We start from the raw sequence: 16,813 nt of genomic DNA, 5'->3' as shown, positions 1-16,813 counted from the left end.
CTCCGCACACGCTTGAAGCACAGAGCCCTTCCTGCTGGCGCCGGCCAGTGACGTCACTCAGCGCGTCGCATGCGGGTCTGGAGCATGCGCACAGGGAGTAGTCTCCTTTGAACTGAGTGCTTCATTGGTGCTAAAGCTGTGGAGCCCCCACGTGCTTTTCGTATTGATTAGCTTTTCGGCCAGTCAGGCTAGATGGTTCCTCTTGGACAGAGCCTGGTACCCAGCAGGTGCTGGTAAAAAGCTGCTGAGTGCCGTCAGTACTAGATGGCCAGGCCCAATATGTGGCCCTATGTGAGTAGGAGACCGAACTGTCTCAGTTTGGTCAAGGCAGAGGTCGCTGGAAATGTGCTACTTACCCTCCTCCATGTAGGAGGAAGACGCCTTGAACCCCAAGTGTCAAATGTCTTTATCTAACGGTGTGCCTGTCCAAACCCCCAAAAGATTCCTTCCATCCATATCCGTGATTCTCAAGGTCCAGAATGCCGTAGTCACTTACAGGTTGGATATAGACCTCCAAGGCATCTCCTAAAAAGATGGTTTATCTGCCCCACCCACCCAACACAGCCTAGTGAAGGTAAAAGAATAAAAAAATTGGGCTGGAGAGATGGCTCAGCGGTTAAGAGCACTGGCTGCTCTTTCAAAGGTCCTTAGTTCAATTCCCAGCAACCACATGGTGGCTCTCAGCCATCTATAACGAGATCTGGTGCCCTCTTCTGGCGTGCAGGTGTACATGTAGGCAGAACACTGTATACGTACAAAATAAATAAATCTTTAAAAATAAAAAAATTAAATCCTAGCCGGATGCGGTGGCACATGCCTTTAACCCGAGCACTTGAGATTTTGTGTCAAATCTACCCAGAAAACTCTGTGTTGAAAACAAACTAGATTAAAAAAAAACAAAAAAAAACCTACCACAACTTTCACCGCAAGGGGAATAAGCGATAGTTTTTTCTGACTGACCGCATCTTAAGAGCACAGATTTTGGGCTGGAGAGATGGCTCAGCGGTTAAGAGCACTGGCTGCTCTTTCAGAGGTCCTGAGTTCAATTCCCAGCAACAACATGGTGGCTCACAACCATCTACGATATCTGGTGCCGCCTTCTGTCTGTCTTGTAAGTGTGCATGCAGATAGAACATTGATATACGTAAAATAAGTACATTTTTTAAAAAAAAAAAAGAGCACAGATTTTGGTTCCAAGTTCCAATGTGGACGCGGTTTCATGAAGTTTTTATAGTAACTGAACAAAGACTCTTAGCTCTTTGATTGGTGAAGAAGAAGGTTTGGTGAAGTTAATACATTCCAAGGTTTTAATTTATTTGTCAGTATGTTAGGTCATACTCAGAGGGGTACAAGGAATGGCTGTTTAGGGGCGAAAGCTAGCCCAAGATAACTGTAATTGACTCTGGGCCTGCAACAGTCCCGCCTCCCTACATCACTGCAGTTCTAGCAAGTCAATCAGCCTCTGCAGACACAGCGTCTTTTCAGGAATTCTCCACACATCCAAGTTCAGTTTGCTCATCAAGGGATTTGTTTTTGCTTGTTTACAGGAGCAAGATTGACTAGAAGGCATGGACGCTACTGCAAATTCCTCTACACACCTGACAGGCAGCCAGACCACCAGCGACTCCCATGTCGCATGGAAGATTTACAAAGTGCTGTCCCACTCAAGACTCTCACCCCTAATACATTGTTTACCTCTTCTATAATCTTGAGGAAGAGCCTCATGAGCCTCATGCCCCCCCCCCTCCAGAAACAAAATGCTAATAGTCCAGATCTTGTGAGGATCTCCTGTGGGAACTTACATCTGCTCTGAGTCCGAGTAGCAAGGGCATGTGCAACCCAGAGGAAACAGCAGCACTGCCAATCATGGTCCCCTCACAAAAAGATCCCTACTGCCCATTCTATCTCTTTCTCCTCTGGGTTCCCCCTCAGCTAAAGATCCCCTCCTCTAACAACCTGGCCTGTGGCAACACCCTATGTGGGTGAGCCCACTTGCTGTTGATATAACAAAATAGTTGTGGTTGCTTAGCTCATAACAGAAATAACGACCGACCAGGTGGTGGCGGCATAGCCTGGTCTTCAGAGCAAGTTCCAGGACATTGAGGGCTGTTACACAAAGAAACCCTGTCTTAGCCAGACATGGTGGTGCACACCTTTAACCCCAGCACTGGGGAGGCAGAAGCAGGTGGATCTCTGTGAGTTTGAGGACAGCCTGGTCTACAAAGGGAGTGTAGGACAGCCAAAGATATAGAAAAACCCTGTCTCAAAAGACCAAAAAAACAAAATATAATAGCAATAATAACAAGAAGAAGAGGAGGAGAAGGAGGAGCTGGGGAGACAGCACAGTCAGTTAAAGGCTTGCCTTGCAAGAATGAGGATCTGAGCTGGGCAGCGGGGGTACAACCATTAATCCCAGCACTCGGAAGGCAGAGGCAGGCAGATCACTGAGTTCAAAGCCAGCCTGGTCTGCCAAGGCTACACAAAGAAACCCTGTCTCGTAAAAAAAAAAAAGAAAGAAAAAAAGATAGATAGAAGAAAAAGAAAGAAAGGAAAGGAAGGAAGAAGAGGGGTGAAGGAGGAAGGGCAGAATCAGGAGTAAGTTCCAGGTCAATCTGGGCTACATAGGAAGACCTTGTCTCAAAGAAACTTCAAACCAATCAAGCCAGTCACCCCCAAAACATCACCCTTCCTATGAGCATTACTAGATTCCCACATGAGCAACACTGGTCCCTTTTCATAGCTGCACCCCTTAAGATGAATTACTTCCCAGGGGGCCCCACCTCCAACTGCTTCTATTCCCACATCACCACCCTGGAGACCATGAGCTTCCAAGTCATGAGCCCTCAGGAAGGGGGACTGGAAGGGGACAAGCAGACAACTCTCCCACTGAGGAGTCTTTCCCTTTTGTTTGTTCTTGAGTCTTCCAGTTCCTCCACTGTGTGACTGGTCAGATGTGAGAAGTGAAGGTTCTGGTTAGTATTATTTACTTACTTAAAAAGTAAGCACACTTCGGGGTGTTGAACAGGAATGTCCCCAGAGACAAGAGTTAGGTGAAGAGGAGCAGATCCGTTTGTGGCTTCTTTCTTTAGAGACAACAGGTTGTGCTCTCACTGTTGTCTAAACCTGCATTTGTTCTTTTTTTTTTTTTAAAGATTTATTTACTATGTATACAGTGTTCTGTCTGCGTGTATGTACACCTACAGTCCAGAAGAGGGCACCAGATCTCATTATAGACGGTTGTGAGCCACCATGTGGTTACTGGGAATTGAACTCAAGACCACTGGGGGAGCAGGCGGCGCTCTTAACCACCAAACCATCTCTCCAGGGCCCTGCATTTGTTCTTTTCGCGGTCCTGTGATCTGCCAACGTCAGGCGGCTCTTGGCTCTGCCAGTTTATCCCGCCACCTGAGTGAGTTTCCTGATGTTGCTCAGAGGCCCGATTCCAGTCGATCTCAAGGACTTCATAAGGCTGCAATGTAAGAAAGTAGCTTCTACTCCGCCTACAGTATATGTAGCACTCCTGCCCCCCCTCCCCCCTGCTCACAGAAATCTCTCCCATCTGGGCTGACTCCACTCTTCGGAGATCTGGCCACGCTGTCTCTGGGGCCTGAACGCTCCTAGGGGCTTGGCTCCTGTCATGCTTTTCTGCCTGTCTGCCTGTACACAGCATTAATAGCTCTAATGAACTTTTTCTCCCCAACGTCCTCAACACTTTCACTACCACTGAATTTTCCTTGGTGTAAATTAGAGGTGTGGATACATTCATCTGAATAAAACACTTACAGTGCACTGCGTACCGTGTGTACCAATAACACACACTCCACAGCTATGTCTTTGATATGAAGGTTCTCCAAAAACGCCCTGTGCGTTGAAGGCTTGGTCTCCAACTGGTGAGGGTGGGCGTGGGGGTTTCTGCCTTCATCAGGGAGTTAATCAGTTGATTATATTCCTTATATTTGATCTATAAAGCACAGGTTTGACTAGCTCTACGGCTTCTGGTTTGTTTGTACAGGATCACGCCCCGACCAGGCAAGCGCACCACCACCGAACTGTATCACCAACAACAAACTCACAAAAACCACACGAAACACAAAAGACTCTGAGGTCGAACCAGAAACGCAAAGGGCATGATTCTAGCTGTGCGGCATTGGTAAATTGCAGTGTTAAGGGTGAGATCAGGGCAAGGTGGACAGGCCTTAAGCGGAGGGGCGGGACTTCCAGTAGAACCTGCCCAGGGGCGGACCCCTCGCGCTCTAACCTGGGATTGGTAGACACTGTAATGGGCGTGGCCTCGTGAGGAGCCCGCCCGGGATGCGCGCGCAAACTCTTGGGCCCGCACTGGTCTGCGATTGGCGAAAGTGAACGCAGGGCGGAGCCTTAGGTGAAGCGTGTGCATGCGCAGGTCACGTAATTAGGTGCGACCTCAGTGCTTGGCGTTTGGGCCATGGCGGTCTCTCTCCTGCTCCGGGGAGGACGAATCCGGGCGCTGAAGGTAAAAAGGGCGAGAGGACAAAACCTACCAGCCCTTAACCCGAGCCTCAGCTGCACCCGTGGGCTCGGTGCGGTGAGGGGTCCCAGGGCCTGTGCTCACCTGATGCGGAGAGACGGGCTTTCTCTGCAGAAGTAAAGCTGAGGCTCCTTGGCTGCTTTTAAAACTAAACCTGTCTTTCTCTGCAAAACCAGTTTTGGGGTTTGTTTCGTTGGGCTCGGGGGATGGATTCTAGGGCCCTGCGCTTGCTTGCCAAGAGCTGTCATTGAACTGGCCCCAAACAGGAAGTGCTCACAGCAAAATAAAATGCCGGTGACAGAGGGTCCCGTCGTCTAATGGGCACTATTTAGTTACTTCTCCAGGTATCTTGTTCTTAGCGCCCCCACCCCCCGCCAGCGTGTATCGGTACACATAATTTGTGTACCGGAGAATCATCAATGTAAGTAGTTTTCTTGTTCCATTCAGGCCCCGGCATGAAGCATCCTAGGGTCTCGCGCATACCTTTGCAGTGGCCTTGGGGAATTGCAGTAAAATTTTTCTCACATTGTAACACTTCTGAAGCAATTAGCTACATTGTGTTTACTAGTAGATAGTGTTTCTGCAGCTTGACTAAGTGTGGGGAGATAATTTTGCAAAAAATAAAAAATAATAAAATAACCTTAGTATTTTGTAGAGTAACAAAATCAGCAATAGGATAAACGGGCTGCTGCGTTTAGGACCCAGGAGTCTGGACTGGCCATGTATCGGTATCCTGGCGTGAGGTGATGGCAGAGGTCAGCAACCCCCACCCCACCCCACATGTCAAGGCAGATCTAACTGGGGCTTTGCAGGACAAGTGGCATCAAGAGCTTCTTCCAGCAGCACCTGCCTCTCATCCACCCCCTACCCCCTGAGCCCCAGGTTCCTGCAGAACACAGGACTAGGCTCTTCTCCAAGATGTCCTGACGCTTTGTATAACGAAGTCTTTTTGTTGTTGTTTTTTGTTTTTCGAGACAGGGTTTCTCTGTGTAACAGCTCTAGCTGCCCTGGAACTCACTTTGTAGGTCCTCCTGCCTCTACCTCCCAAGTGGTGGGATTAAAGGCGTGCACCACCACCACCTGGCCAAAATATTTTTAGTAAAACCTCATAAGTGTCTATTTTGGGAAATTTTTACCCAGATGTTAACAGTGATTCTACTGGAACTTGGGCATATTTTTCTTGTAGCTTTTTTTTTTCATGATAGTCATAATTCCCATGTGTTCTGAACATTGTAATAAATGTGCCACATGAATATTAATATATAGTGTTTACATTATAATGGCTGTTACCAAGGTGAATATCCTTCCTTGTTGACTCTCCTCAGCCTGTGCTCCTGGAGGCAAGGGTGTTCCGAGAACTGGCTTCTACAGTGCCCCTCTCTACGGAGTCAGGGAAGAGTGAAAAGGGAACACAACCAATTCCCAAGAAGCAAAGCGCACCCAAAGGTGAGATTTTTAAAGATGGTCTCGGGGGCAAAGAATGCAAAGTCAATAGCATGAAATGAGTTTGGCCAGCCACATAACCTAAGGCTCTTAATCGTCCCAGTGTCCAGATTATAGTCTTCTGGAAGATCAGAACACACCAGTGGTATAGGCTTTGACTCTGTTAGCTCTAGAGAGAGAATCATGCTTTCTTTCTTTCTTTCTTTCTTTTTTTTAAAGATTTATCTATTTATTATGAACACAGTGGTCTGCCTGCTTGTACCCCTGCAGGCCAGAAGAGGGCATCAGATCACATTATAGATAATTCTGAGCCACCATGTAGTTCCTGGGAATTGAACTCAGGACCTTCAGAAGAGCAGTCAGCACTCTTAACCACTTAGCCATCTCTCCAGCCCAAGTGGTACTTTCTAAATGCCCAGCTCAGCAAGGAGAACAGAGGCCTCTGGCATTTCCCTTTTGTCTGGTTGTTGTTGTTGTTTTGTTTTTGCTTTGTTTTTGTTTTTGTTTTTTATTTTTTGTTTTGTTGTTGTTTTGTTTTTTTGAGATAGAGTTTCTCTGTGTAGCCTTGGCTATACTGGACTCACTTTGTAGACCAGCTGGCCTCGAACTCTGAAAGATCTGCCTGCCTCTGCCTCTGCCTCCCCAGTGCTGGGATGATAGGCATGCGCCACCATGCCCGGCTGGGCTCTGGCATTTCTGAGGCTCTCAGAAACCCATGCTAGCGTGAAGTAAGGAGACCCCCGCCCTACTTTCTTTCTCTGGTTTCTGGCTTTCCTGGTCTAAGACTCTAGTGGGGTTCTCCCAGTGTCCCCCATCACTGGCTGGGGAACATCATCATGACCTCAGGGAGGGAATTAGGAGCCAGCATTCTGTTGTGCTGCACTCGGCTGGTGCCTGGTTGGTTTCTGTCACATTTTTCCCTTCCTCAATGTCAGCGTAGGATAGCCTCACACCAGGCAAGCAGGAACTGTAATGTGTTTTAAGTGCTTCTCTTCTGAGAATAATTTTATTTCCTATGCCTTGCTCTTTTTTTTTTTTTTTTAATGGATCATGAACTAGGTGCATTGAATTTAGTTCCTTAATCATGGTGGCTGATCTGCCCTTGAACAATTGTGCAGAGCTGCTTCTTGGCAAAGCTTCCATCCTCACATGGGACACTGGAGTGGTAATTAAGTTTGGTCTTAGTGTCACTAAAATAGCATTTCCTCAGTTTGAGTGTGTGAAACTATACAGATTCTATTGTTTTCTCCTTGTCTGAGTACTGGCCATCAGTGGGTGTTAAATGTTTGCACTGTTAGACAGTGCCTGCCCACAGCCTCTCTTGCCCTACGCGCACGCACACACACACACACCCTCTCCATAAGTCCTACATCGAGGTGTCTTGGCTTGAATTTCATAGGGACATGATTCAGTTATGCCCATACCTGCCCAATTTTTAAAATACAGAACTCTTTTCCTTTTGGATACATTGAAATTTAGAAATATTAGGGAGGCAGAAGCAGATGGATCTCTGAGTTCAAGGCCAGCCCTGGTCTATAAAAGGGAGTCCAGAACAGCAAGGGCTACACACAGAGAAACGCTGTCTCAAAAACAAAAAACAAACAAGAAAAAGAAAAATAGAAATATTAAACATGAGGACTACTTAAAACAACAACAAAAGATAATTCCAATCTACCTAAGAAATGTCTGCAGCAAGAATGTCAACTAAGTTGTGCGCCGTATTTGGCATGGTCTTTTGTTTGTTTTTGCATGCTGTGGATTGAGCCGAGGGTCTTGCACAGCCTGGAATGCTTATGACTACTTGCTAGTGAGTGACTCCGGTTTCAATATTAACTGTGTCTTCTTCTCTAGGGAATTTTTAAGTTTATGACTATAATCCTATCTTTTAGATACATGATTTTAGACCAAGTGGGTTTTAGGACCCAAGAGCCTTCTACATAAGAACAGGTGTCTGGCCAGGCGTGGTGGTGCACGCCTTTAATCCCAGCACTCGGGAGGCAGAGGCAGGCGGATCGCTGTGAGTTCGAGGCCAGCCTGGTCTACAAAGTGAGTCCAGGATGGCCAAGGCTACACAGAGAAACCCTGTCTCGAAAAACCAAACAAAAAAAAAAAATAAGAACAGGTGTCTGTGTGAATAGAAACGGTGTCATCCTGGGAAGGTTTGGGAAGGAGGACCTGGCCTGAGGGTTGGCCTTGGATTCCTATAGAGCTCCTGCCCCTGGCCCTGCAGCCATCTGAGCCTGCACCTTTGCCACCTCCCGGGTGCTCTGGGGCTGATGAAGCTGTGGGGTGGGTGGGTGTCCACTCAAGTGCACACTCATGCATTCTGTGAATGGCAGTATACTTCAGGGTGGAAGATGGTCTTTAGAAATAAATTGCCAGGCTGGAGAGATGGCTCAAAGGTTAAGAGCACTGCCTGTCCTTCCAAAGGTCCTGAGTTCAATTCCCAGCAAGCACATGGTGGCTCACAACCATCTATAATAAAATCTGGTGCCCTCTTCTGGCAAAACATTGTATACACAATAAGTAAATACGTCTTTAAAAAAAAAAATTCCAGGTACAGTTGTGCACACCTTTAATCCCAGCACTCGGGAGGCAGAGACAGGCAGGTCGCTGTGAGTTGAGGTCAGCCTGGTCTACAAAGTGAGTCCAGGACAGCCAAGGCTACACAGAGAAACCCTGACTTGAAAAAAAACAAAAGAAAGAAAGAAAGAAATTGTCTTCTGTGCATACTACATTTCTATAGTATAATTTTAAATGATCTCTATACAGAGAAAAGGAGATAACAGTTCTAAATACCCACATGTGGGCCTGTGTTTTCTCTTGCAGTGCTAGGGATTAGAATCCATCTGAACCAGAGTGGCTTTGGGAACCCTTGGGCGGTGGTCCCCTGCCCAAAGGTCAAGGCCTGCCCTTGAGGATGGAATTTTCTGCCCTACTCTGGGGCTCCCGTCTTTACCATTGCTTCCTAATGGAGGAAAGCTGTTGACACACATCAGAATCATGGCATTCCCACAGGCCCTTCTTGGAGACGTGCCTGGCTTTTCCTTTGCTGTTTATTGAATCCAGTCACCAGGCCACCTTTGTACAGTTATTGGCTGAGTAATTTGTACATTGCTTTCTTTCTATCCCACCCCCCTCCACCCCCATGGTCTTGCTATGTAGTACATGTTGGTCTTGAACTCCCGATCCTCTCGAGGGCTGGAATTACAAATGTGCACCATCACACCGTGTGTGTGTGTGTGTGTGTGTGTGTGTGTGTGTGTGTGTGTGTGCGTGCGTGTGTGTGTGTGATTTTTACTTTTTAAAAAAAATTTATGTGCAATGATGTTTTGCCTGTGTGTGTCTCTGTGAAGGTCTTGATTACAGATGGTTGTGAGCTGCCAAGTGGGTGCTAGGAATTGAATCCCAGCCATCTGGAAGAACAAGCAATCCAGTACTCTTTGCCCTTGAGCCTCTCTCCAGCTTTCACACCTTGCTTTTGTATAGCTCTTTAAGAGTATAAAGCCAAAGTTATTTCTCCATCTAGGCTCAGTCCAGGCTTAAAAGTGTGTCAGTTCTAAAACTAGAGGTTAGCCATGTTAACCACAGCCTTGAGGCAGAGGGAGCGCTGTTCAGAACACTTCCTATGTGTCACCTCACACACCTCTTACTGATGAGGTATCGCTGAGGTATCCTGCCAGCGAAGTCTGTTTTTGACTTTGACATTCTGGGCCATAATCTATATTTCAGCCACTGTGCTGTCTTCTGGGGGCGGGGGTGTAATCTGGACTCTCCTGCATTCTTTTTTTTTTTTTTTTTTTAATCTGTACACACATGTAATCCTAAGCCTATGACATCTGAGTGACTTCACTCTCCTGGCCTGTTTAATGTACCTTTGGAAGTGTGCTTTGTTTCCTGGGTTAGTTTTATAAACCATTGACACTACATAGGAATATTGTAGGGTTGCTACTTCATTATTTGTACACACACACACATTTATTTATGTGGATGTGTGTGTGTGTGGCTGTGTGGCTGTGTACATAGGTGCAGTCCCCACAAAGGGCAGAAGAGGTCATTGGATCACTGGAGCTGGAGTTAACAGGTGAGCCACCCAACATGAGTGCAGGGAACTGAACTGGGGTCCTCTGCAAGAGCAATAGGTACTCTTAACTGCTGAGCCTTCTTTCACGCCCCACTGAACAGAGAAGAGATGTAGAAACTTGAGTTGTTTCTTGAGAGGAGATGGGGAGGCGGCGGGGAGGAACTGGTTGGTACCATTAGATAGTATTTGTAGACTTGGCTGTGTAGGCTGCTGTGGTCTCTGTGGAGCTAGCAGCCCCCTGCACCTCCCCTTATGTGCTCTGAGAGCGCCTGCAGGAGTCTGGGGTAGGCAGCAGGCGGCTGATGAGGCTGTTTGCCAGGAGAAGCCAGTCTTTAGCTAGAATGCCACGAGGGGTGTTGCATCCTGTGTCCATCCAGTGTGCTTCTCAGAGGCCACATTCACCTTCTATGATCTACTCCACTGGTGAACGCACACTTGCCGTGGATGCTGTTTCGTGGTGGCAACTGTAGATCCATATGGCAGACATGGGTCTGAGGTTCAAAGACAGGGCTGGGGCTAGGCAGGACAGAAACTGACCCTCCATAAAAAGTAAAACCAGTTCCTGGATCTGTTAGCCTTTCCCTGGAATTCTTCCTGTAACCAATGAGAAGAAGAGAAACAGTTCAAGTCTTCCTATTACATACGGTGATGTCTCATTATCAAGCCAGGTCTGCAAGTCTGAAATGTTCTTTCTGGTTTTGTAGGTGAATAACCTATAATGTAAGTTTCTATTCTCATTCTTTCTCTATCTGTCTGTAAGTCTGTCTGTAAGTCTGTCTGTCTGTCTGTCTGTCTCTCTCTCTCTCTCGTGTGTGTGTGTGTGTGTGTGTGTGTGTGTGTGTTTGTGTTTGGGGGGGTGGCTTTTGAACCCAGGTGCTTGCATTTGCCTATCACATGCTGTATCACTGGGCTACTTCAGCCCCAATAACATAGTTTTGCAACTCATTTCAGCCTTCTGAATTCCCAACCCCTAAGGAGAGTGCTCAGTGGTAGTAACCTCAAATCCTCAGCATATGTTGGAAAAGTCAGTCCACCGTTTTTCTATTCAAAATAGTCATCTGAGAGCTTTCTATATTTGTTTATTTTCATTTTGAGGCCAAGCCTTATGTAGCCCAGGCTAGCTTCAGACTTGCTGTGTAGTTGACCTTGAACTTAAGGTCCTTTGCCTCTACCTTCAGAGTGCAAGAATCACAGTCAAATACCACCACACCCACTTTAGTGCAGTGCTGGGTTGGAGCCCAGGGCCTCTGTGTGCCAGCTGAGCCACACCCTGGACCTAAGGTCATCTCCTATTTGTATTAGTCGAGTTCAGAAAAATAACAGTGGAGTAGCTGAGTGGGCTAGCTGGCTTAGGAGGCAGGGAGTCATACGTGTGGCTGTTGGGAATTCTGATCTGTGCACTCCTAGCTCAGAGAGAGCAAGTGTGTACTGCCCTGCTCTGCTGTACTATGCAGCAGTGGCCTCCGAGTCATCATGTCAGTCCCTACTCCAGGTGGCCAGGGCCAAGCAGACATAGCCTGTCTGTGAGCCAGGGCTGGTTCCGCCTGTCACCCACCAGTCTGGCTATGGTCATTTCCTTTCATGGTGTCTGTCACTCTCTGGCTTGAGAAACTTCACTTTTCTTTGTTCCTACGCTACCAGCTAATCATAGGTTTCCCCTTGTGAGGGATGATAAGATGGGTGGGAGGGGCCTGAGGCTACCGTAGAGGAGCAGGCGGTTTTAGCGTATATATAGCCCGTCTTAAGGACTCTGTACATCTGCTCGTCTAGAGACTGTTCGCTCCCACTTCAGGCTCAGAGGGCAATTTACCAGATTAATAACTTGTCCTGTGTTTTTCTTCTCATCTGAATGGTTAGAAAGATTGACCCCTGCCGGGCAGTCGTGCTGCACGCCTGTAATCCCAGCACTTGGGAGGCAGAGGCAGGGGGATCTCTGTGAGTTCAAGGCCAGCCTGGTCTACAGAGTGAGTCCAAACAGCCAAGGCTACACAGAGAAACCCTGTCTTAAAGAAAAAAAGAAGTGAAAAGAACGATTGACACCTGAGAAGACTAAATGAAATTAGCTTTAAAGTGATTTTTGGGGGCGTAGAGGGCTTTCATAAATGACTACGAAATGTAAGATTTTTCTATTACAATTTATCTGGCTTCTGCAGTTTAACATCTGTTTCCAGTGATATGTGTGGTATTAAATTATTTTGGACTTTCTGGTTTTGTAAAACTTGTTTTCTTGGCTGAAGAAATCCCCCTGTGGCCTGTGTGATTTTGAGGATTTTTCTTCCTTTTTAGGGCAACTTTGCTTGAAAAGTTGTTGCCACTCCCGCCCACTCTTCTCACAGGGACACTCCAAACAGACTTACGTCTAGACCTTGGCTGTTTTGTTCAGAAAGGTCAACTCTGACCTTTTTAATATTGGAGAAGCACCAAATACTTGAGCAGTCTTAGCGCGTCAAGAAATTGTGCATTTGGGGGACTGGAGAGATGGCTCAGCGGTTAAGAGCACTGGCTGTTCTTCCAGAGGTCCTGAGTTCAATTCCCAGCAACCACATGGTGGCTCACAACCATCTATACTATGATCTGGTGCCCTCTTCTAACCTGCAGGTGTACATGAAGGCAGAGCATTGTATACATAATAAATAAATAAATATTAAAAAAGAAAAGAAAAAGAAATTGTGCATTTGTAAAACTTGTATGGTCAACTGAAAATATCTGCATTAGAGTTTAACCATTGTAAATTTGAGTGAAGTCACTTAAAAATAGTCGTCATCTGGGAAGCCATGAGTGTGAGAAATGGAGTCCTGTTGGTGAGAAAGCCCCTCCTTGAAGGTTCTGCTCAGGGGCAGTTTCTTCCGCTGCCCCAGCATGTGGAGAGGTGCCTGGAACCTACCTTGAGTCAGTTACCTGGACAGCACTATAACACGCTCATTACACAATGCAATGTCTATGGCTTTGAGTTGTTCATTAAGTAATAAATGTTCCTCTTTATGCCATTTCCCAGATGTGGTGGGAGCAGAGGAGAGGGGCAAGCTCCTAGCCACCCACACGGCAGCGGCACTGTCCAAAAGCACATCTCCACCCGGTTCTTACCCATCAGTGGAGAACACAGGTGGGGCTGTAGCTGGCCTGCACCCTGGTGGCAGCCGGCTGCTCACAGACGAAGGGCTTCCGAAGCGTTTGTCAAGAAAGACTTTGGTAGAGTTTCCCCAGAAAGTTCCATCTCCACCCCGAGCACGGGGTTCTGACTCTGAGGCTCGGCAGAAGGTGACAGGTGATTCACCCTCATCTTCCTCATCCAGCTCCTCAGATTCAGACTCCGATGGAGAGGAACCCAACTCAGACGTTCGTCACCAAGTGGCAAGCAAAGGCAAGGCAGGGTTTTCCAAACCAGAGGCCTCCCGTGCCTTCGAGAATGCAGCCCCTAAAATAACGGCTCCTGCAAAAGAGAAACCCAGGGTGCAAAAGCCACACACAGCCGTCTCCTACCCAGAGAAGTCCCTACAGCCAAAGAAGAAAGGGACCTTCACCAAGCTTGGAGAAGACCACAGAGAAACCAGGTCCAGGCCTGCAACACCCAGTTCACGATCCACTGAGATTTCGGAGGAAAATGTGGAGGAAGAGCCCCAGCGGGGGAAACCGAGACCAAATAAGACAGGGAAGGAAAGGCCAAAGCCATTTGAAGCCGAAGGAATCTTACTCGACCACACAAAAACCAGGCCATCTGCCCAGCTCACTAGTGGCCCAGTGCCCACAATGAGAACACAAGAGGACAGTGTAGAACAGCTGCCAGCCGCCGCCCCGGGGGCTGGAGGAGCCAGACATCTGGAGCCGGAAGTGCCAGAGCCCGAATGGAAGGCAGCCTCTCCCGTGGTCAGAAAAGAAAGCCTGGAGAAGCAGGTGCCAGAAGGACGCTCAAAAGCCAAGGAGGAAACCTTGGAAGATCAGAAACTAGGGAGATATTTGAAGACAGTTCCTGCCCAGAAGAAAGATACCTTTGATGAAAAAGCAGGACCACAGCTGGAGGGGCAGTTCCAGGAGGCAGTCGGTGAAGCCCCGCCCATTGATGCAGGCCCACCCCAGGAAATCCCAGATGACACACAGGGTACACCTTGCCTTGGTTCAGACTCTCCTTGACCTCTTGAGTTTCTGTGTGTTTAGAAAGGAGTGTCTTTCTCCCTCCCCCCCCTTTCTTGACACAGTGTCATATGAAGCTCAGGTTGATTTCAAACTTGCTAGGTAGCTAACACTGGCTTTGCACTCCTGATCCTCCTGCCTCCCCGGTGCTGGGTGCAGGTGTGCACCGCTTGGCCTCATTTAACTACTTCCTAGACGGCATAATTTATGGAAACTGAAAGTCTAGCATCACCACAGTTAACCTTGAGGGTGTCCACACACGTAGTTCATAAACTTGTCCAGCACCCTGCTGAGTGGAAATCCTTTGGAGGAATGGCCACACTTGGCAGTGATAACCCTCGGGTAGACTGAACTAGATAGGGGCCTTAACGAAAACAAGTGTCACTGGGCGTGGTGGCGCACGCCTTTAATCCCGGCACTCGGGAGGCAGAGGTAGGTGAATCACTGAGAGTTCGAGGCCAGCCTGGTCTACAGAGTGAGTCCAGGACAGCCAAGGAGACACAGAGAAACTCTATCTCAAAATTTCAAAAAAAGAAAAGAAAAGAAAAAGGAAGCAAGTGTCAGCAGGTAGGCAGCCATGGACTGCATCCTCAGTCTGTTCACAGCACAGTTGGGCTGTTTAGTCTCCTACAGTGAGTTTCTGATGAGGGCCTTGTGGGGGGGGGGGGGGGGGGGGGACAGCGCTCTATCATACTGTAGTCACAGCCTCGGGGAAGCCCCCTGGGAAACAGGAATGCTTTGATATTCAGAACCTGCGGTTCCTGGGGGCTTTAAGATGCAGCATCACTAACAAGGCTTCCTTCCTGCACCTGAGCATCATTCCCAGCCCATCCTTGCCTAATTTGCATCAGCCTGTGTGCTACCTATTGCTCTTCCAGGATGGCGACAGCATTTATGTTTTCTTCCTTTTCTGCTTCCCCTCTCTCACTAATCTGCCAGGTACCAGTGCATGCCAGACTTCCTGAGACCTCAGGACCTGCCTTTCTGACACTGTTGCAGTTTTCAGACTTGATCTCATCTGGAGGGGAGTGCCTCAAACCTACTATGAAAACACAGGGCTGGGGATCTCTAGGTTGTTTCTAGGGAAACAACAACTCCCAGGGCTGCCTGTGATCTTGGTATGGGCCTTAGCCAATGTGTCAGGTCCTGCACTCAGTTTCCAGCACCATGGAAACAAACTTGCCTTCACCAACGCCCACACACACACACACACAAGCCTCTGCTGGCAGCTGAGGCTCACAAAGTGATCCTTGCCTGAAACCTCTGGCTTACAGGTGGGCTGTTATCAATAGAGCTAGTAACCCCCAGCTCCCATCAGCTGCTGCCTCCCCTATGATAAACATGCCCATGGCTTGAGGTATGCCTTCAGCACAGTGAAGGTCTCCAGCTTGGTGAGGAAGAGAAGACGCCAGCTCTATAAGACATCCTTTCGTTCTTTTTTTTTTTTAAGTGAAATTAAATTATGAGAAACAGCTTTTAGATTGGAATAGAGAAATGCATATTTGTGTGTGTGTGTGTGTGTGTGTGTGTGTGTGTGTGTGTGTGTTTTCTGTGCAGGCAGTGTGAGCAAAAACTGAGATAGTCTACCTACCTGATTGTTAGAGAGCTGGGAAGAGTCTTAGGCCAGACCTTGCCCTGTGGGCCCCGCTAGCTTTGTTTTGTCTCCTGTCTTGTTGCATTCGTGTTACAAGAGAGCCATGTCCTTTTGCTTCAGTCCCACACTTTGAATTTTAAGATTATCAAGTGTTTAGGCATATAGCTTTCATTTTCCCATTTAAGGTAAAAGGCTGATGCCGGGCGTGGTGGCGCACGCCTTTAATACCGGCACTCGGGAGGCAGAGGCAGGTGGATCTCTGTGAGTTTGAGGCCAGCCTTGTCTACAAAGCAAGTCCAGGACAGCCAAGGCTACACAGAGAGACCCTGTCTCAAAACAAACAAAGCAGTCATTTCCTGTGTGTGGTTCACTCTGGGAAGCTTCTGTGGCAGAGTTAGAGGTTTTATGGCGACAGCATTGCCTCCTGTGCTTTGTGGTTACACTTAGCTGGAACGGTGCTAAGTTTCAGCAGAAATTCTCAGGTGATTCGATTCCTTTATGTTGTATTTGAAGATACAGGGTTCTCAAGGTCTGTCCTAGTTAGAACATTCACATATCATAGGCCAACAGTGTGCAGACTTCCGCTCCCTCGGTGCCCACACACACGTGTGTCTGACAGCTCTCCTGTCACTTTCCTCTGCAGAGCCCACCGACACCAGCACCTACAAGAACCTGCAGCATCATGACTACCACACGTACACCTTCCTTGACCTGAACCTGGATCTCTCTAAGTTCAGAATGCCACAACCCTCCTCAGGACGAGAGTCGCCTTGGCACTGAGCTCACCTCGGGGCAGCCCCATGCTGGTCCCATGAATTCTTGCCTGTGAGAATAAAAGTTAGAGTCACAAAGCTCTCACACCTTCCAGAAAATAAATTGGTGACACCCTGACTATTTGTATCGAGTCTGTGTCATTCAGTGGCACCCTTCAGGGGCCACAGTGAAGTGTCATGGTGCTTCCAGATTAGCCTCTGTGGCTCCTCATCCCTAACAAGGCCTGAGGGATGTTGTCTGTTGTGGAACACCCTTAGGAATGGCTGTGTACCGCATGCCTCTT

General features: G+C 47.9%; 1 protein-coding gene across 1 annotated transcript; it reads left to right on the top strand.

Moving 5' to 3' along the window:
- The first annotated feature begins 4,326 nt into the window (after positions 1 to 4,326).
- Positions 4,327 to 16,583, top strand: Ndufv3 (NADH:ubiquinone oxidoreductase subunit V3). The gene is made up of 5 exons (XM_051153382.1): positions 4,327 to 4,492; positions 5,833 to 5,953; positions 13,030 to 14,130; positions 14,912 to 14,919; positions 16,402 to 16,583. The coding sequence occupies exons 1-5, from the start codon at positions 4,445 to 4,447 to the stop codon at positions 16,534 to 16,536; spliced, it is 1,413 nt and encodes a 470-aa protein (XP_051009339.1). The 5' UTR covers positions 4,327 to 4,444; the 3' UTR covers positions 16,537 to 16,583.
- Positions 16,584 to 16,813: the final 230 nt, after the last annotated feature.

Source organism: Acomys russatus, chromosome 11, assembly GCF_903995435.1.
Source record: "Acomys russatus chromosome 11, mAcoRus1.1, whole genome shotgun sequence".
Classification (NCBI taxonomy): Eukaryota; Metazoa; Chordata; class Mammalia; order Rodentia; family Muridae; genus Acomys; species Acomys russatus.
Note: the sequence above shows the minus strand (reverse complement) of the source record. Positions and strands in the feature narration are given on the sequence as shown.

Bases quoted from the DNA above. Each gene is read 5' to 3' on its own strand.
- Ndufv3 (XM_051153382.1), top strand. From the start codon at position 4,445: ATGGCGGTCTCTCTCCTGCTCCGGGGAGGACGAATCCGGGCGCTGAAG. The intron at 4,493-5,832 runs GTAAAAAGGGCG...GACTCTCCTCAG, and splicing joins GACGAATCCGGGCGCTGAAG to CCTGTGCTCCTGGAGGCAAG. The intron at 5,954-13,029 runs GTGAGATTTTTA...GCCATTTCCCAG, and splicing joins GAAGCAAAGCGCACCCAAAG to ATGTGGTGGGAGCAGAGGAG.